Source organism: Macrobrachium nipponense, chromosome 4 (assembly GCF_015104395.2).
Source record: "Macrobrachium nipponense isolate FS-2020 chromosome 4, ASM1510439v2, whole genome shotgun sequence".
Lineage (NCBI taxonomy): Eukaryota > Metazoa > Arthropoda > Malacostraca > Decapoda > Palaemonidae > Macrobrachium > Macrobrachium nipponense.
The window spans coordinates 41,653,127-41,673,428 of NC_061100.1; the positions used below are offsets into that span (position 1 = coordinate 41,653,127).

Below are 20,302 nucleotides of genomic sequence, written 5' to 3' on the forward strand. Positions count from 1 at the left end.
TTCGGTCTCTCAACCGCCCCACAGGTGTTACACCTGGGGCGAGTGTCTCACCCTGGTGTCTGCTTGGGCCCATTCGCACGGGATAGTCTGATGGGGTATCTCGACGATTTGGTTAGTCCTGGCGAGCTACCGCTCGCAGTTGCTACAGGACAGGATCGACTGCTCGAGTTCTGTCGTGATCTGGGGATCGTTCTGCTGAACTTCGAAAAGTCCGATCTCGAGCACAAGCGAAGGATGGAACGTACCTGGGTTTATGGCTGATCTACCACGTAGCAGAGCGAGTCTTCCCCGCAGACTCGCGGATCAGCAGACTCAGGGAGGCAGCCAACCATTCCTGTCTCGGCAGGAACAGGTAGCTCAGCGATGGCAAGTCGTGATCGGACACCTGTCGTCACTCGGGAAGCCAGTCCCTAACGGGCGTCTTCACCTGCGGTCTCTTCAGGGAGACTGAAGGAGGAGTTGGTCACAGGCGACGGATCCCCCAAGCTTTCCATTGTCACGGACACAGGAGGTGAGGCAGGACCTAGCCGGGTGACTGGACGACAGGAACCCCTTAGAGGAGTGCCTCTGCGACTCTCCCCCCGGGTGGGACATGCAGCTGCTCTCAGACGCATCGACCGAGGGATGGGCGCACACCTGGAAGAGTTGCGGACTTCAGGAGTGTGGTACGAGAACGACAAGCACCTTCACATCAATGTACTGAAACTCAAGGCAGCGTTCCTCGCTCTCCAAGAGTTTCCAGGACCGCTGATGGGACACTCGTGGTGTTGATGTACGTCAACACCACGGTGGTGGCTTACGTCAACAAACAGGGGGGCCTAGTGTCTCTCCCGTTGTATCAGTTGACTCGGCAGGTGCACGAGTGGGCCGAGGACGCACTCAATAAAGCTGTCGGCACGCTACATTCCAGGGAAGGAATGTAGTAGCAGACACGCTCAGCCGTCGGGATCAGGTGATAGGGACCGAATGGCCTCTACACCAGGACGTGGCGGAAAGGCTCTTCGACCTGTGGCGGCGACCAGTCGAGGATCTGTTCGCCATCCGGCACAACAGGAAGCTCCAGGTGTTCTTCTCGGCCGTGCCGGATCCATGGGCAGCTGCAGAGGACGCTCTTCAACAACCGTGGGACAACCTCTTCGCCTATGCCTTTCCCCCGTTCAGCCTGATTCGCAAGGTGATCAGTCGAGCACTGGTCATCCCGAATCTCAGGATGATCCTGATGGCTCCCAAATGGCCACAGGCCATTTGGTATCCTGGACCTGCTGGCTCTTCTCGCAAGAGAACCGAGAGAAATTCCCCATTGGCACAACCTTCTCGCCCAGCCACACGTCGAGCTGGTATCCACCGAGCAGTCCAGTCCCCCCCCCCCCCCCCCCCCTACGTCCTTCACGGCTGGCTGTTATCCACCATCTCTTGCGAACGAGAAGCTTTTTTCGTAGCGCCGCAGGCAACAGAGATGGCTGGAAACGTCCGTCAGTCCTCTGCACTGTGTACCAGGGGAAGTCGGCCGTCTTCTGTGGTTGGTGTCGTAGACGGGGCCTATCTCCTCTCAGAGCCACTCTTCAGCAGGTAGCGGTTTTCCTCGTTTTTCTTCGCCGAGGAAGCTCCTCTAAGTTCCCACACAGTCAAAGGATACAGAGCCAGCCTTGACGCTCGTCCTGAAACTGACGGGATTGGACATCTCGAACTCGTTCGAGATCTCCTTGCTTAAGAGCAGCCTCCAAAGGTCTTGCCAACCCAGGGAACTCACAAGACCCTCTTCTTGCTGGACCTGGCATCGGCGAAGAGAGTACGGGAACTTCATGCAGATTATGATGTGGATGAGATGCTGCTTTGTCCTGGGAGTACGCTACGGCGCTATCTGAAGAGAACTCGACACCTCGGGCCCTGAGTGTCGACGCCTCTTCGTTAGCAACGGGGTCACCAAGAAAGAAGTATCAAGAACACTCTTTCGTCCTGGCTGCGTGAGGTCTTCAGGAGGGCGTATGAGGCTGATGGTAGTGACGACATCCGTACGTCCCGTCCGAGAGCTCACGAAGTCAGAAGTATTGGCCCCTCGTTGGCGTTTCGTAAGAACTTCTCCGTGGCGCAGGTATGGAAGGTAGGGGTCTGGTACAACCAGACCACCGGCACCTTCCTTATACCTCTTGGATATTGCTCATAGGTCCTTGGATCGGTTTCCTTAGGACCCGTGGTGGCTGCTCAACACGTCCGTCTAGCTAACACCCAGACCCTAGCAGGCTGAACAGCATCGAGTCCTGGTGTGGACTGTTATGAATAGATAGTGAATGAGAAGTGACTGGCTTCTCTTTCTATCTTTTTCTACCCCTACCTGTGTGGTAGAGGGATACGGTCATCACCCTGTGGATAAGGACGAGATGCCGGTGAGCTATATGACAGAGCCCCATCCTATCCCTTTCACTAGGGATAGGAGCAGAATATCCACCACTTCCTTCTACAAGGGGGGGAAGTGGATGCCTACAAGAGTCAAAACCATGACTTTATCTTTGCTCCTGTACAGGAACAAGTTCTTACATTGCTGGTACGAAGAGATACGCTTGCCTCTCTCTTAGTACTATCGGTCCAGAGGTCTGACCATTGATCCTGCGGTGCACACCCCGATCAATCGGACAGAGGCTTGGATCCCTCCCTCGCTCTTACGACCAGGGAGGCTTCCAAGGTTGGGCGAACACCAGTCTGTTCACAAAAGACTCAGATTCCACCCACCAAGAAGTGAGTCTTCCTATTGTAAAAGGACGAAGGTTTGTAGCCGTGTCGGAACAAATGACAATTTGTCCAAAATTGCATTTTTCCTAACTATACAAACCTGAGGTCCTTTACACATAGCCCCACCTCATGCCACCCCTCACTCTGCAGTTTTTGCTTGGACCAAAAGCAAAAGTGATTTGTTTACCTCCCAGTCGCGCGCTGCGCGCTGTCGGACAAGCAGTTAACTACCGAACCCCTTGTTCGAAAGCTTACGACCTATCCAGCTGCCGCTAGTACCTTCCTATGTAAAAGGACCTCAGGTTGGTATAGTTAGGAAAAATGCAATTTTGGACAAATTGTCATTTTAAACTGCTTCAGCATTTAAGGGTTAAGAAGACACCTAAGGAGTCAAGACAGGCTCAACAGCCCTTTCGAGGTAAAACATTTTCTCGCCCCTCCTTTAGAGGTAAAAGGGCTCCTTCCAAGAGAGGGTCGAAGCCCGCTAACAAACAATGAAGCACAAGTCCTCCAGTCATCAGTTGGGGCCAGACTCCAGGAGTTTTGGGAAGTTGGCACAACAAGGGAGCGGACCCTTGGGTCGTCACGATAGCTAGGGAAGGTTACAAGATCCCCTTCCTGAAGAAGCCACCTCTTTCTACATCCCCCACGAGGGATCTTGGGGCTCATTACAACGATCCAGAGAAAGAAGAGGCTCTGCAGGAGCAAGTCCTCTCCATGATCAGGAAAGGAGCAATAGAACCTGTTCTGGACCACTCATCCCAGGATTCTACAACTGGCTTTTCCTAGTGGCGAAATCATCGGGTGGATGGAGGCCAGTACTGGATGTAAGTCATCTCAACTTGTTTGTGGAAAAGACAAAATTTACCATGGAAACGAATGAATCAGTACTGGCAGTGGTGCGTCCAGGGGACTGGATGGTTACCCTGGACCTTCAAGGCGCGTACTTCCACATCCCCATTCATGCGGGATCCAGGAAGTACTTAAGGTTTGTGATCCAGAACAGGGTCTTTCAGTTCAAAACCCTTTGCTTCGGACTTTGCACAGCTCCGCAGGTGTTCACGAGAGTGATTTCGAACGTGGCGAAGTGGCTGCATCTACTAGGGATCAGAGTCTCTCTCTACCTAGATGACTGGCTTATAAGATCCCAATCAAGACAACAATGTCTGGAGGACTTAGAAGTAACGTTGGAATTGACAAACGAATTGGGTCTGATGGCGAACTTAGAAAAGTTGAATCTGATCCCCAACAAAGGAGGCTAGTCTATTTGGAGATTCTGATTTCCTCAGCGACTTTTCGGGCTTTTCCATCCCCCGACAGGCAAGTTCAGTGCCTTCAGAAAGTGCAAGCCTTTCTAGAGAAAGACCAATGCTCAGCGCGAGAGTGGATGAGCTTACTGGGGACTCTCGTCGCTGGAGCGGTTCGTTTCTCTAGGAAGGCTTCACATGAGACCCTTACAAATCTTCCTGACCGAAGTCTGGCCAAGAAATCGCAACCGGATTCCTTCCTGTTTCGGATTCCTTACAAGATCAAGGAGGAATTGCAATGGTGGCTAACTCCAGGGAAGTTAGCAGAGGGTGCGTTTGCTCCAACAGAAGAACCCAGACCTTGTATTATTTTCAGACGCATCGGACGCAGGCTGGGGAGCGACTCTGGGAGGCCCTCAAGAAGTGTCAGGTCGTTGGAGCAAGGAGGAAGCGTCTTGGCATATAAACAAGAAGGAACTGATGGTGATTTTCTTGGCTTTGAAAGCGTTCAAGGCGTTGATCCGCAACAAGGTTGTGCAGGTCAACGCAGACAATACCACAGCTCTGGCGTACATTCGCAAGCAAGGAGGAACTCATTCCGTATCGCTGTGCAAGTTGGCGGAAGAAGTCCTTCTGTGGGCAGAGAAGGAGAACGTCACCCTGCTCACCAGGTTCATTGCAAGGGGGAGAAGAATATGAGAGCGGACCTGTTGAGCAGGGAAGGTCAACTTCTGTCTACAGAGTGGATCCTACATCTAGAAGTATGACAGAGCCTGTGGAATTTATGGGGTCGTCCAGTGGGTGGACCTGTTTTGCGACCGCAACAACGAAGAGGTTACCGACATACTGCTCTCCAGTCCCAGACCGTCAAGCAGTCGCAGTAGATGCCTTCCTTCTAGATTGGACGGGCCTAGATGCATACGCCTTTCCCCTGTTCAAGATTTTAGGAAAGGTTATGAAGAAGTTCAGGGAGAGTCCAGGGACAAAACTGACTCTCATAGCCCCCTACTGGCCGGCCCAAGATTGGTTCACAGAGGTACTGGAATGGACAGTGGACATACCAAGAACACTTCCAGCAAGAGTAGATCTACTCAAACAGCCTCACTTCAACAGGTATCACAAGAACACCGTCGCTCTGGGTCTGACTGCGTTCAGACTATCGAAAGACTTGTCAGAGCGAGGGGGTTTTCTAAAGAAGCAGCCAATGCTGTGGCCAGAGCAAGAAGAACCTCAACAATCAAGGTGTACCAGGCGAAGTGGGAGACCTTTCGTAAGTGGTGCAAGAGTCGGAAGGTTTCTTCTTCCAGTACCTCTGTGACCCAAATTGCAGACTTCCTTCTGTATTTGAAGGAGGAAGCAGGTTTATCTACTCAAACAGTCAAAGGATACAGAAGTATGTTAGCCTAAGTTTTTAGACACAGAGGCTTAGATATTACCCAACAATTTGGATCTGAGAGACCTCATAAGGTCCTTTGAAACAAGGAAGGAACACCGTACAGAACTCCTTCTTGGAAGTGTAGTTTGTTAGGGATAATGTGTGTGTGTGTGGTTCAGGTGGTCTAACATTTCCTAGCATGAATGCCCGTGGTAAGAGAGGGCTAGGGTTTCCTGTCAACAAATTGATCTCGTCCAGTTGTCAGACCCTTTTGATAGCTTCTTCAACATTCAGGTCACATCCTAGTTGAGAGCTACTAAGGTTTAGAAGGCTAAGAGGCAGGACCTATGAAGTCAGCTACCTTAGGCAGGGTAAGGAACCAAAGAAATTTAAATTTTTCTAAAATTTTTTTGAAGTTTTTAAACTCTGACGATGTTGCTGTCTTTGACCCACCCCCAAATGTGTCAATCAGCTATATATATACCTTCCAGGTAAGTGTCATACATGAAAATGACGTTATTATGATATAACAAAGTTTCATGTATAGTACTTACCTGGCAGGTATATATAATCAAATTCCCACCCTCCTCCCCTCAGGAGACAGGGTTCAGAGAAAATCTTATGAAAATGGGAATGGTTCCGAGTGCCAGCGCCATGGGAACGGGGTGGCGATCACCTGAACTACCAGTGACCTAGCGGTTGCCGCGAGTTTTGAAAATTCTGCCAGTGCGACAGAGGATATAGCTATATATATACCTGCCAGGTAAGTATACATGAAACTTTGTTATATCATAATAACGTCATTTTACATTATATTTCTTATATGTTACAATGTATTTTATGTTACTGTACATGTAAATGTGGAAAACAAGTTGGTTACATAGTTTTTCCAAAACTTGTATAATACCCAATGCTGTATGTTATAGCTGGGTAAAAATTATGGGACTTATTTTTGTGGTTTGTTGCTTAGCAGTGTTGTGATAATTATAATTTTTATTGTTATTATAATTTCATTATCACATATTGTACTTACCAATAATTAAGGCAAAAAGAAGGAAACGTTACAAAATTCATTGTTATCTTTGGTTACTTTCGTATAGATAAAATTGAAAAAAAGTCAAAGTTGAGACATTAAAGGAAATTTTGTTTTAACCTTCCTGGTAATTTTAGGATGGACAAAAGTGCTGAAAGTCATGAGTATGTTGGAAAGGTGGAAAAACATGCTTCCCAAAAGGATTATGCTACTGGGTTTGGTGGTAAATTTGGAGTACAGGCTGACCGTCAGGATAAGTCTGCTGTGGGATGGGATCATGTAGAGAAGGTGGACAGACATGAGAGTCAAAAAGGTTAGGTATACATTAACATTTGTGCCTAGTTTTTAAGTGATGCTTTTCAATTAAATAGGATTATGAATATTAAGGTTGATGGCCGAATCTGTTTTTTTAATAAAACCGATATTCTGTTTAGTTCTTCGTACTGTATCCACTAATATGTATTGTTTTTCTGGTGCATAATTTTTCATTTGGTTGAAAAGTATCAGAAAAGTCAATACCTCTATACAGTCACACTTTGTTTCACATTAATCCTTAATTTTGACAAGATATTGATTAGTCCTCAAGGAGTGAAATTGTTTGTTGGTGTTAATGCCTGGCAATTAATGCTGACTTACAGCCTTCGTTATGCTTCTATATTTTGTTATACATTATTTGCTTCCATCATGCTTTCTTGTCCCTCTTCTGGTGATGAAGTAAATGCCCTTTATTTTTTCAATTATGAGATCTATAGCTACTGGATAAATGAATTTTTTAGTAATTGTTGTATTAACGTAAATTTTGTTCATGAAACTTACCTTTCAGATATATATATAGCTGTATTTTCCAAAATCCGACAGAATTTAAAAACTTACGACACACGCTGTGGGAGTCAGGTGGTTAGTACCCATTCCCGCCGCTGGGAGGCGGGTATCAGGAACCATTCCCATTTTCTATTCATAATTTTTCTGTCGCCGGTGTTGTAAACATCTGTTTGCAGCACCTCCGTCTGGATTTTGGAAACTTATTGGCTACTTGAGTATCCCTTTTGGTTTTTTTTGGTTATCTGACTTGGATCAGTGGCTAGGCACACGTTAATAGTGGATCGAATTGATTTTGGTATAGATTTTTCTTTGGATAAGATGTCGGGGTCTAGTTCAGCTAGCGCTAGATTTTGCTCTAAGTCTGACTGTAGAGGTAGGCTACTGAAAGCTTCAGTAGACCCACATACTGTATGTAAAGGTTGCAGGGAGCATGAATGTGCGTTTGAAAGCCGCTGTAAGGAGTGTGAAAGTTTAACAGATTCTGAGTGGAAGGCGTATGAAACCTATCTTAAGAAACTTGAACGGGATAGGTTAAGGAGTGTTTCAGGTAGGCAAGAAATTAATGATTCTCCTGTTAACCCTCCTTCTGTAGTTAATGCTCCTAACCCTGTAGTGTTGCCTTCGGGCCCTGAAGCAGTGTCTGTAGAAGGTAATACTTTATCTTTGATTCTAGAGTCGATTCGTAACTTGGAATCGAAAGTGATGGCTCTTGAGAGCAAAAGTGAAGTGCAAAAGTGCAGTGATAGTGCCCCTTCCTTGTGTAGTGGAGGGTGCGTCAGATCGGCCTTATTTCGCCTCTAGGCGGGACCTCTGCTTGACTCTAACCCAGGTTACGGGGAGAGAGCATGTCGAAAGCCGAAGGAGGGTTACGAGGAACCCCCACCGATCTGGCGTGCCTTCGCAGCATCTGATGAAACTTCCCAGACTGCCAAGGAGCATGCGCGTGCACATCTCCTCAAGGAGTGCTTTTTCGTCTTCGGAGGCTTCCTCCCGTGTAAGGGGTGGAGCTCTCATGCTGCATCACGTCCGCTGAAAAGAACTGTTTGTGTTCGGGTGGACGCTTCACGTCCAAGTTGTTCTCCGAAACTTTGCTCTTCACCTGATAGCGCGTTCGCTGCTTTTCCGCCGCAGAGAAGCGTAAGGATTCTTCGGACGTCGATTTGCTAGAAGGTGACTCGTTCGAGCACCACAGTCGCTCCAGAGTGCGTGAAGTGGCGGTTCCTGGGAGTAGGAAGGAGGCGTCCCCTCGCCACTCTCCTGCTCACAGGATCAGCCCCTCCCCAGAAAAGGAGGCTTCACTTACCAAGAAGATTCTTCAGTCGCTGCAGCAACAACTTCAGGATGTTATTGCTTCTAGAGAGACTTCCCCGTCGTCTTAATAAGGAGACAGACTTCCTGTTAAGAAGTCGAGACGTTCTCCCTCTCCTTCTCCTCGCTCGTCTCTCTCTCTGTTTGAGTCTCCCTCTAGAGTTCGTTCCGCTCCCCAGCGGCTCTCTAGAGGAGGTGAGAAGTTCGTTTCTCACTCGCGGGAAGCGGTATTACCCGCTCTTACGAAACCTGATGTTCAGAAGCGTGTTCCAGTGGATGCCGAGCGCGCTTCAGTGTAAGTCAAGCGCCCTTCAGTGGACGCCAAGCGCGCGCCAGTGGACTTGTTCAGCCTGTGCACTAGTGGATGTCGAGCGGCGCGCCAGTCAGCGCCAGACGTGTGGCATCGGACACGAAGCGCGCACCTGCGGACGCCAGTTCCACACCACCGCAAGCTCAGGTGGAAGCGGGAACTCTACCTGTTCGCCGTGCTTTCTTTATTGAGAATTCTTCAGCACAAGAGGCTTTTTCTTCTACTGCCCTCCGTTCTGCTCGAGATTCTTCTGTACTTCCTCCGACTTCTCCAGTATCTGAAGAGGAAGTTAGTGACACTTTCGTCGAAGCGGACGAGGAGCAACAGTTGGCTCCTGTCTCGACTGACTACAAGGTTTTGACTCTTCTTCTCCAATCGGAGTTTGGAGACACCTTTCAGCCTGAAGCTCCTGCACATCCTCCCTCTCAATTTTCTTCATCCAAAGCGTCTAAGGTCTCGTGCTTGTGCTTTGTGAAGATGAAGAAGTCGCTTTCCACAAAGCAAGCTTTTCGCAAAGTCCATGATTGGATGAAGAGGAGGAAAGCTTCAGGTAAGACTTCTTTCGCTCTGCCACCTTCAAGACTCTGCGGGAAAGCAGGTATGTGGTATGAGACTGGAGAAAACGTCGGAGTTAAACTTCCAGCCTCTGCTCAGGGTGATTTTGGGAGCGTTGTGGATGCCTCCAGAAGGGCCCTTCTGTCCTCGTCGAAAGTCTCTTGGACTCATAGCGAGTTAGATTTTCATCTTAAAGGCCCCTTCAGGACTCTAGAGGTCTTTAACTTTCTCGACTGGTGTCTAGGAGTTTTGGATGCCAGGTCCAGGAGTTCTGATTCCATTAGTCTGGGGGAGCTGTCCAGTGTATTGTCTTGCATGGACAAGGCCGTCAGGGATGGTTCTGAGGAGTTGACTGCTCATTTCAGCACGGGACTTCTTAAGAAAAGAGCACTCTTCTGTAACTTTACAGCTAAATCTGTCTCTCCAGCGCAAAAGGCGGATTTGCTCTTCGCTCCGTTTTCAGACCATCTCTTCCCCCAGTCTATGGTAAAGGTGACAATACCGCAAGTCTGCAAGAGAAAGCAACCCAAGACCTTCTGGCTCAGTCATCGAGAGACCAGCAGGTACTTCATCTTCTGGGGTCTCTTCTGCCAAGAAATCGAAGCCCTTTCGAGTTGGATCTTCCTCGAAACCAGACCCTCGAGGAAGAGGCACTTCCAGAGGCAAAACCCCGCTCCTTCAAAGAGTAGGAAGTGATTTGGAAGTCCTTCAGCCGCCGGTAGGAGCCAGACTTCTACTTTTCGCGAGAGCCTGGGAAGAGAGAGGTGCCGACTCTTGGTCGCTGGACATCGTGAGGAAGGGGGTACAGAATTCCGTTCCTGAAGTCGCCCCCGCTGTCTTCGACACCAAAGGATTTGTCTCCTTCGTATCTAGGAGGAAAAGCAAAAGAAGTGGCTGCACGTCTACTAGATCAAAGTGATCGAGAAGCAAGCTGTGGAACAGATCTTCGACCTAGATTCTCCAGGTTTTTACAACCGTCTGTTCCTAGTGCCGAAGCAGTCAGGGGGGTGGCGACCCGTCCTGGATGTCAGCAGCCTAAACCTCTTCATTACCAAGCAGAGGTTCAAGATGGAGACACCTCAATCTGTGCTAGCAGCTTTAAGACCTGGGGATTGGATGGTCTCACTAGACCTCCAGGACGCGTATTTTCATGTCCCATCCATCCCCAATCAAGGAAATACCTGCGGTTTGTCCTGAAGGGGAAGGTATTCCAGTTCAGGGGCACTCTGCTTCGGTCTAAGCACAGCGCCGATGTTTTTTGCACCATCCTTATGAAGAACGTTGCGAGGTGGCTCCATCTTGCGAAGATAAGGATCTCTCTCTACCTGGACGACTGGCTTATTCGAGCCTCATCGCAAGACCGGTGTCTGGAGGACCTTCACACGACCTTGTCGTTAGCGAAGTCCCTGGGACTTCTGGTAAACCTCGAAAAGTTGCATCTGACTCCTTCTCAATCCTTAGTCTATCTGGGGATTCAGATGGACTCAGTGGCTTTTTGGGCTTTTCCGTCCCAGGGGCGACAACTTCAATGCCTAGACAAAGGTGTCAGCCGTGTTTCTGGAGAAGGAAAACATGCTCGGTGAGGGAATGGATGAGTCTGCTGGGGACCATTTCCTCACTGGAGAAGTTTGTTTCTCTGGGAAGGTTGCACCTCAGACCACTTCAATTCTTCCTGTCCAACAATTGGAAGCGCGAACAAGATCTGGAAGCGATCTTGTTGTTGACAGAAGAGGTGAAAGAACACCTAAGATGGTGGTCAGATCCGCGAAAGCTTGCAGAAGGGCTTTCGCTCAAGCTTCGGAACCCCGACCTAGTGTTGTTTTCCGACGCATCTTCCACGGGCTGGGGAGCAACACTAGGAGGGAGAGAAGTGTCAGGCACCTGGAGAGGGGAACAGGTGTCCTGGCACATAAATCTCAAAGAACTGTCAGCGATTCACCTTGCGCTAAGGTTCTTTCAAGAAGAAGTCTCCAACAAAGTGGTTCAGATCAACTCGGACAACACCACAGCCCTGGCATACCTCAGGAAACGGGGGAACCCACTCTCCTTCTCTGTTCGCCATCGTGAAGGAAATCCTGTTATGGGCGAAGTCGCAAGACGTCATGATCCTGACAAGATTCGTGTCAGGAGTGGAGAACATTCGAACGGACCTTCTCAGTCGGCAAGGACAGCTTCTGCCGACGGAATGGACCCTTCATCAGGAGGTATGCCAGTCGTTGTGGAAGCTGTGGGGACGTCCTCATGTGGACGTTTTCGCAACTTCCCGGACAAGGAGACTTCCGCTGCATTGTTCACCAGTTCTGGACCTTTACGCCTTTCCCCCATTTCCCCCTTCAAGATCTTCGGGGAGGTAATGAGGAAATTCAGCGGCATCAGAGGGAGCGAGGATGACCCTCATCGCCCCCTTCTGGCCAGCGGCCGACTGGTTCACAGAGGTAATGTCCTTCCTTGTAGATTTTCCGAGGACTCTGCCCCTAAGGAAAGATCTACTCAGACAGCCCCACTTCAAGAGGTACCACAAAAACCTCCCCGCTCTGAGTCTGACTGCGTTCAGACTATCAAGAAGTTGGCCAGAGCGAGGGGTTTTTCAAGACCTGTGCCTAAGGCGATTGCCACTGCAAGGAGGCCCTCCTCAATCGCAGTGTACCAATCGAAGTGGGCTGTCTTCAGAGGTTGGTGCAGGAAGAAGGGCATTTCCTCCACCACGACCTCTGTGAGCCAGATAGCAGATTTCCTTCTTTACCTAAGAAAAGAAGTGAAATTAGCTGTTCCCACGATAAAAGGCTACAGGAGCGTGCTTTCTGTAGTCTTCAGACACAGAGGGCTCGACTTGGCAAATGAGAGAGACCTTCATGATCTCATTAGATCCTTCGAGACTACGAAGGTTCTCCAACCTAAAGTACCATCGTGGAACTTGGACTTGGTATTAAGTTCCTGATGTCAAGTCAGTTCGAACCGCTCCATTCAGCTTCGCTTAGTAATCTGACGAAGAAGATCATTTTCCTAACTGCTCTGGCGACGGCGAAGAGGGTTAGCGAAATCCAGGTTATAAGCAAGCAGATTGGGTTTTCACGGATCATAGTGCGGTTTGTTCCTTAAGTCCTACGTTCTTAGCAAAGAACGAGAACCCTTCCAACCTTGGCCGAGGACGTTTGAGATCAAGGGGGTTGTCGGAAATAGTGGGACATGAACCTGAGAGAGGCCTCCGTGTCCTGTCAGGGCTCTCAAATTCTATTTGCAGAGAACTAAAGCCTGCAGAGGCTCTTCTGAGAACTTGTGGTGCTCGGTGAAAAAAACCGGATCTTCCTATGTCGAAGAACACACTGGCGTTCTTCCTAAGAAGTACGATTAAAGAAGCTCATGAAAAGTGGAGTGATAGTGATATGAACCTTCTAAAAGTGAAAGCCCACGAGGTGAGGGGCTATCGCTACCTCGGTAGCCTTTCACAAAAATATGGCACTCAAAGACATTTTGAGTGCCACATATTGGCGAAGCAATTCGGTGTTCGCTTCACACTACCTGCGGGAGGTGAAAGCAACATACGAACAAAATTGCTACTCGCTAGGACCCATACGTTGCTGCAGACACTGTTTTTGGGGCAGGAGGTAGCACTCATCCTATCCTTTAACGGTTAGGGAGTTTTAACTTGTGTTAATTATGGTTGTGTTGGGGTTGACCGCCTGGGGCGGATCTCCCTTCATTAGTTTAATCTAAGTGGGATACCTTTGGTTAGGCTATGCCAGGGGTGTTGTGTTTTACTTCGTTTGCCCTACATTGTATGGTCAATGGTCTAGTCACGTCATGGTCTCGCCCCTGTTGACAGATCATCTGGAGTGCACCAGCTATATAGGTCTCTACCTCGCTGGCAACTCTAGTAGCTCAAGCAGACTTACGTGGCAGTAACCACGAAGCCAGCTATGCTAACAGGTAAGGTACCAAGATATCAATTATCTGCATATATATGTTTCCTAAAATCTTCTATTCTGTCTACTCCCACCACCAAAGGTGGGATTCAGCTATATATATATTTGACAGGTAAGTTTCATGAACAAAATGATATTGTAATGATACAATTAAGTTTGTTCATACTTACTTGGTAGATATATATAATCAAGTACCCACCCACCTCCCCTCAGGAGACAGTGGAAATAAAAATTATGAATAGAAAATGGGAATGGTTCCTGATACCCGCCTCCCAGCGGCGGGAATGGGTACTAACCACCTGACTCCCACTGCGTGTGTCGTAAGTTTTTAAATTCTGTCGGACTTCGGAAAATACAGCTATATATATATCTGCCAGGTAACTATGAACAAACTGAATTGTATCATTACAATATCATATTTGTCTTGGAGGTACAGCCTAGTCTATTGCCAAATGTACATGCAGCTTTTCTACAAAAGGAATTGATGGAGGAGCCATCAGCAGTTATCAGAAATATGAAGAATGCATTCTTGTCTGTTGTGGGAACAGAAGAGTAAAGTAATTTTAGACTAATTGAACACATCATTTGAAGAAGAGGACTTTTCATCTGAGAGCTAAGCTTTTTGGATCAGTTAAACTGTTTTTATAACTAACTTCCTCAGGGATGAAACAAGCATGAACTTGGTTGCTGATGAAGATATAGTTTAGATATAGATTTTTTTGACAGATTATAGCAAAGGGTTTGGTGGAAAGTTTGGAGTCCAGGCAGATCGTCAAGACAAGTCCGCCTCTGGGTGGGACCACATTGAAAAAGTGGAGAAGCACGAGAGTCAAAAAGGTATAGGTATTTTAATTTATGGCATGTTATTGTAAGAATGGCTAAAAAGATCATTATGTAAACCTCTTAAAGCAAGTTGCAAGCTCAAGAAATTTTGTCCTAAAATTCTTAAAAAGAAGCAGTAAGGAAAATTTAATTCTTTTACGTGTTTGAAATAATGTAATTTTGTTTTATATTTCTGTTTATCTTTGAAAGTTTGAATTTCTCCCCTTGTATTGTCTCATCCACTGAAATTATAGAAGCATTCAGAGGAAAGTAGCACTTCATGAATCTAATCCTGTAGATTTTCTGCTTTATTAAATTAGAAGAGTTATTTAGTTATTGCTGTTTTATGAATAGGTTCTCAAACTCCAAAACTTTTTAAAGCTAAGACTTCTGCCTAAACTTTTAGACTTTTATTTCAGAAAACAGCATCAATAAATTGGTAATATATAAGAAAGAGCAGAACACTTGGTAAAAGTAAGAAATTTGAGGTATACTAATAAATTGCTAAACTAAAACACAAACTTAAAGGCTATAAGCAGTTTGGGATGTAGGATGGGTAAGCATGGACTCCTTTGTATTAAACATTCAGAGATCGTGTGTACTGTAAGTGGTTCATTTAAATTTAACAAACTTTATAACGTTAATTATGATGGTCATGACAGTACATAACTGATAAGGAAGAAAAAGCAAGTTAAACATTGGCCTTGCTTTGCTCACATGTTTTTAAAGAAGTGGGTCAGGTTCATAAATTGGCTGTAATTTTATTTACTTGATAGTTTAACAGTTCAGGGTCAGGCATATATTATACATATAACAAAGATTATCCAGTGATTACTGGTCTTTGTGGTATATTTGATTTTTTAATCATGTGTATTTATTTTTTATAATAAGACACAAAGGCCTTTACATAATACATTATTTGAGTTATTTTATTAATTAAAAAAAAATGATCAAATATCCCTTAAATATGTAAACCCTGAAAATAAGTGAAGATGTCAGCAAAATGTCCTGTAGTCCTCGTAGATCACTTATTAGCTTTTTTATTAGGTAGCTGAATTATATACAGTTAACAGCTTGATGAAATTTATGCTTTACTATTTAAAATGCTGTGATTTTTAAAATCTTGTGTGCTTCCATTTGCTGTTATTGCTTAGCTTTCTGCAACTTTGCTCCCAACAGATTATTCAAAGGGCTTTGGTGGAAAGTTTGGAGTACAGAAAGATCGGCAGGACAAATCAGCAGCTGGTTGGGACCACATTGAGAAAGTTGAAAAGCATGAGAGTCAGAAAGGTAAGGTAATTTATACTCCTTGCCTTGCTTAGAATATTGCTTTCATTTTGTCTTTTATTTCATTATACTGAGACCCTATACATACGTTAAGAAAATTATTCCATATCAGTCTTTCTTGGGTGCATATCATCATTGCATATGTATGTTTTTTACAAATACTGTCATTTTTTGCAGATTACACACAGGGTTTTGGTGGCAAATTTGGAGTTATGTCAGATCGCCAGGATAAATCTGCAGCTGGTTGGGATCATATTGAAAAAGTAGAAAAGCATGAAAGCCAGAGAAAGGTAATTATTATTTGTAATGTTTTTAGTAGCAGTTTTATTATAGATTTTTGTTTTCTGTATTTTAACTCAGAAGTTTTCGTTTTCTTTATATAAATTTCTTACCTGTTTAACTTGTAAGGTAAACATCCTAGTCAATTGATCAAATAATTCCAGTAGGAGCTATCTTAGAAAGAGTTTCAGACTTTCTTGAAAGATTATTGAATTGACAAATCAAATCAATAACCTCCGCATAAGAGGCAAGAAATTCCTGATTCTCTGCTTCTTCCCTTTCCAAAACATTCTGGTCTGTGGATGAGGAAGGTATATCACAGCCTTGGAATTCCTGGCTGCTTAATCCTATAACCATGGCACCTATATGATACAACGGCCAATCATGACCAGGTCTTGAAAAGCTGCTCAGTGAACATGAACATTGGTATATTTCACTCCTCCTCGAATGAAACCGAGAATGCCGCCTATCCCTCCAGGTTGACAGCTCTTGTGAAGCATTTCGTACATTGTAACCAACATCTCCGCCATCAACTCTAGACCTTGATTGTGTGGCCCAGGGGTGAACCACAACTTCACTATTGCCTGGCCTATTAGCAAAGTGAATGCCCTCATTCAAAGGAGAATGCTCCAACATTGTAACGCATGCTGTCGTCCTTTCTCCTCTTGAAGGGCTGTACAGGAGAAACTGGAACCTGCTCACTGGTCTTGGTTGACTGATAAACTTCTACTGCAGACTCTCGAAACTCTCCTGAAGAATCTCCAAAAACTTTTCCCATCACTCTTACAGCTGTACTTGAAGCAGCTTCCTCCCTGTCCGTCGATTTCTTCGGCTGCGGTTACGTATTAGAATGACTCAATTGCAGAGCCAACTACTACTTCTTGCGCATTCCTTTTTACAGGGATGTGACAGTCCCATCTCGAAGATAAAGAAGAAATTAATCTTCTCCTTTTGGCACAAGTATCAACCAGGAAGTCCTCTGTTCTCCAAGTTTGAGTGGAGCATGCACCGGAGTCACCGAAGCATGCAATGACACCAAACACAAAGGAGAGGAACGAGAAGCAGGAGACTCATGTCTTTTCTTCTTACATGTCATAATTTTCATTTGTAACACTTGCAATTCCTGCAAATAAATGTGTGTGCCACCGAATCAGAATGCGTACAGGGGTGTCCCCCCCGTGTTCGAGGAGATGCATACCATACCCCCCCCCCCCACCCTTCCCCCGCAAATAGTTGGAACCCCTATAAACAGTGGCGATTCTACCCCTCAAAAAGTGGGGGGGGCAACTCTTCGGCAAAGATAATTGTTTGCGGGGTATCATAGGAAAGGTGACTGTAAAAATAGTTACAATTTTGGAAAACATTTTGAAACTCATGGAGGAATGGAAGTCTGACTAAAGGTAAAGGTTCATATAGAATTTTGTTTGATTCCTAAGCAAAACAACTGTAAAGCATCCATCTGATATTTTACCTGACTTTCATGATATGAAAATTTAACATTCAAAACTATATACAGTTCCAAACAATACGCTAACATTAAAGAATGGATAGTATGTATAAAAATAATACACATTTGAACCCAAATAAAGTAAAGGTAGTAACTATATGAAATGAACAGATATACATGGGGCATGTCATGACAATTCTGAAAAAGGTTCAGTTTGACAATCAAAACGTATACAATCCCAACCAACATGCAAATTATTAAAGAATGTTAAGTTCGTGTAATACACATTTGCACAACTTTAAGATATGGACCATGTCATGACTATTCTGAAAATGTTGTTTGACATTCAAAACTATATACAATCCCAAACAATATGCAATTATTAAAGAATGGCAAGTTTGTATAATGCACATTTGAACAACAAAGTAAGGAAAGGTATTATGTAATCAATGAAATGAACAGACAGATATGAGGCTTGTCATGACAATTTCAAAATCAAAAGGTTTCGACATTTCACAAAACCATTTACAATTCATAACAATATGCAATTATTAAAGAATGGTAAGTTTTATATTACACATTTGAACACAAAACAGATATGGACCATGTCGGGACAGTTCTCAAAATATTTAGTGCAGTTTGAGTCTACGATTATTGTGTCGGCTGTCAAACTCATCTACAAAACTATCTAAGTCAATACTCTCAGCCCGTTTACTTTCAATTGATAATAATGCAGTGTTACTTAGTCTCTCACTAGTCATTGAATTTCTAAGAAATGTTTTTACTATTTTCATTTTGGAAAAACTTTTCACAATAAGTACTAGTAACAGGAAAGTGTTACAGCTATTAATAGTAACCTGTATAAGCAATCAAAGGCAGATTTATACAGATGAATAAATGACAAAAAACGCCACTAATGATGTAGGTGGCTGAGGTTCTTTCTGGAGTATTCTTAACTAAAGTTAGCTCTTGTTTTAAATTACTTTGATTAACTGAATATGATAAAGCAAATGACTTCAAGTCATCCCCATGTAAGAACGTCTGTCCTGCAAGACAGAGAGCTGAAATGCCACAGAAGATCACAAATGAATCTTTGGAAAAACGACGATCTAATTCACTATTTAAACAATCTAGTACTTCATACAAGATTGTGACGTGTTGTGCATGACTTGGCTCCACAACTCTCTGGCCAGTTGTTTTCAGCATGATAAAATCACAGAGCTGTCAAGGTTTTCTTGAATGTTTTCTTGTCACTGTTGGTGAAATGTCACATTTTTTACAGAGTTCGTCAACCCTATTAGAGTATTTCTCAATTAAGTTGCAGTTTCTTACATCAGCTAAATCTTCACGAAGACAAGAAATAAGTTTAGCTGCTTCTCCAAGGTCTGCCTATTTGTCCTGCAGCTGCTGAGGTACTTTATTTATTTTTCCCTGAATTTTGGAGAAAAAACTGCAATAAACAAACAAATTCTGCATCCATTGGAGCAAGTAAAAAACCTCTAGCAGATACAGCTCGAGCTACAGTATCATCTGCAGAAGTCTCCTTCAAAAGTCTTATAATACATTCCAGATGTAATAAAGCATTTTCACAGGAAGTATCCCAACACCACCAGCATGTATCACTGAGATGTTGAAGTTTCTCGAATTGTTCTTCAGGAAACATTTCACGCTGTATAGAAAGTAACTTCTCATGAACCACTGCATTACTAGCAAAGATATAGAATTCTTCAAGAAGACTGAAAAATTAGATGCTTGTAGTACATTCTTAACTGCAACTCTTGTCAAAACCAAATTGAGCTTATGACCATAACAATGAACATAGTAAGCAAAAGGTGCTTTCTCTTTTATACTTTTCTGAAGGCCACTAATTCCTCCACTGATGACTGATGTTCCATCAAATCCTAAGCCAACAAGAGAAGATTTATAATCTAAGCCTAATTTTTCTAAAGTTTTCAGTAATATGTCTGTGATATATGCAGCATCCAATGAAGACATGGGAGTGATTGAAATAAAATATTCTTGAATACAGTGTGAGATTTCATCATAAAATTGTACTACTAGTGCTAATTGCTCAGTTTTGCCCACATCCTTGGCTTCATCAGCTTGAACAGAAAAGTAATGGCAGGATTTTGTTCCATCTATTTCTTCCCTCATAATTAATGCAAATGTATCAATCATCTCATTTTATATTGAAGAACTGGTGTACTTCTCATTTTTTTTTACCACTTTTGACATGTTCAGCTATAACAGGATCATGTTTGGCAATGAATCTAAGAAGTTTATGGATATTTCCTGGATTTTGTTCATCATCACCTTCTATCGTCACCTTCTCTGTGACCTCTTAGTGCTATATTTTGCGTTACTGTCAGGAGTATAATCTCACCAAGAGTTTTTATGTAATGACGATTTTTACAGACTTTCTTCTGATAGACCTCACTTATACTCTGTTTAATGGATGTTTTATCAGTTTTATTGTGTTGGTAATCCACACAGTATAGGAGGATTTGTGGATATATGAGCTCAGGTGCTTTCCAATGGCCCCATCTTTTCCTTGTGCCTTTTTCCATCATCTAAAGCCACTCTTTACAAATGCATCATCTGCATTGCCATGAGAAGGTGATGTAAAGTGCCATACAAGCAAAACAGAACATTGCATCACATTCTTAAATGTACTCAGCCCAATCATATTTATCAAACCAAGCACCAACAATTGACCAAGCAGTGGTATTTCCTTCACTATGCTTAGGAGACTCCTTTAAATGTGGTTGAACAGGTTTAGAACTAGCATAGATAGAGATATCAGTTGGTGCAATGTCTTCCTTCTTTTTCTGTATCTGAGATGGCAGTGCACTATGCACTGACCTTTGCAGTAGTTTCAGCATTAGAATCCCCTTCTGACTTTTTTGTCGAAGACACTTCAGATTCACTCTCCTCTGTTGCACTACGTTTCTGAGTAGTAATGAACTTATCCCACAATGCCTTGTACATATCAGTAGACATCTGTCAACAAGAAAAATATCGTATTATTGTTTTTTTTTATAAGCAATTTTTATATTGCTAAGAACCAACTGGACATTCCCCTTATATTTGGAAAAATCTGCCAGATTATGCAATCTGGTCCTTGATCCTGATTAGCCTATGATAGCTTAAAGTTAGCCTAGGCTAAT

At 44.4% G+C, this 20,302-nt stretch overlaps 2 protein-coding genes across 6 annotated transcripts in view; one reads left to right on the top strand and one right to left on the bottom strand.

Annotated features, from left to right (window-relative positions):
- The window catches only part of LOC135210888 (src substrate cortactin-like), a 354,847-nt gene that overhangs the window by 266,178 nt on the left and 68,367 nt on the right, over positions 1-20,302 (bottom strand). The gene's annotated exons all lie outside the window — the stretch shown is intronic.
- LOC135210646 (src substrate protein p85-like) overlaps positions 1-20,302 on the top strand; it is a 108,686-nt gene that overhangs the window by 36,756 nt on the left and 51,628 nt on the right. The window contains 4 exon segments of the mRNA XM_064243432.1: positions 6,520-6,695; positions 14,027-14,137; positions 15,302-15,412; positions 15,587-15,699. Of these exon segments, the coding sequence (XP_064099502.1) occupies positions 6,520-6,695; positions 14,027-14,137; positions 15,302-15,412; positions 15,587-15,699 (511 nt within the window).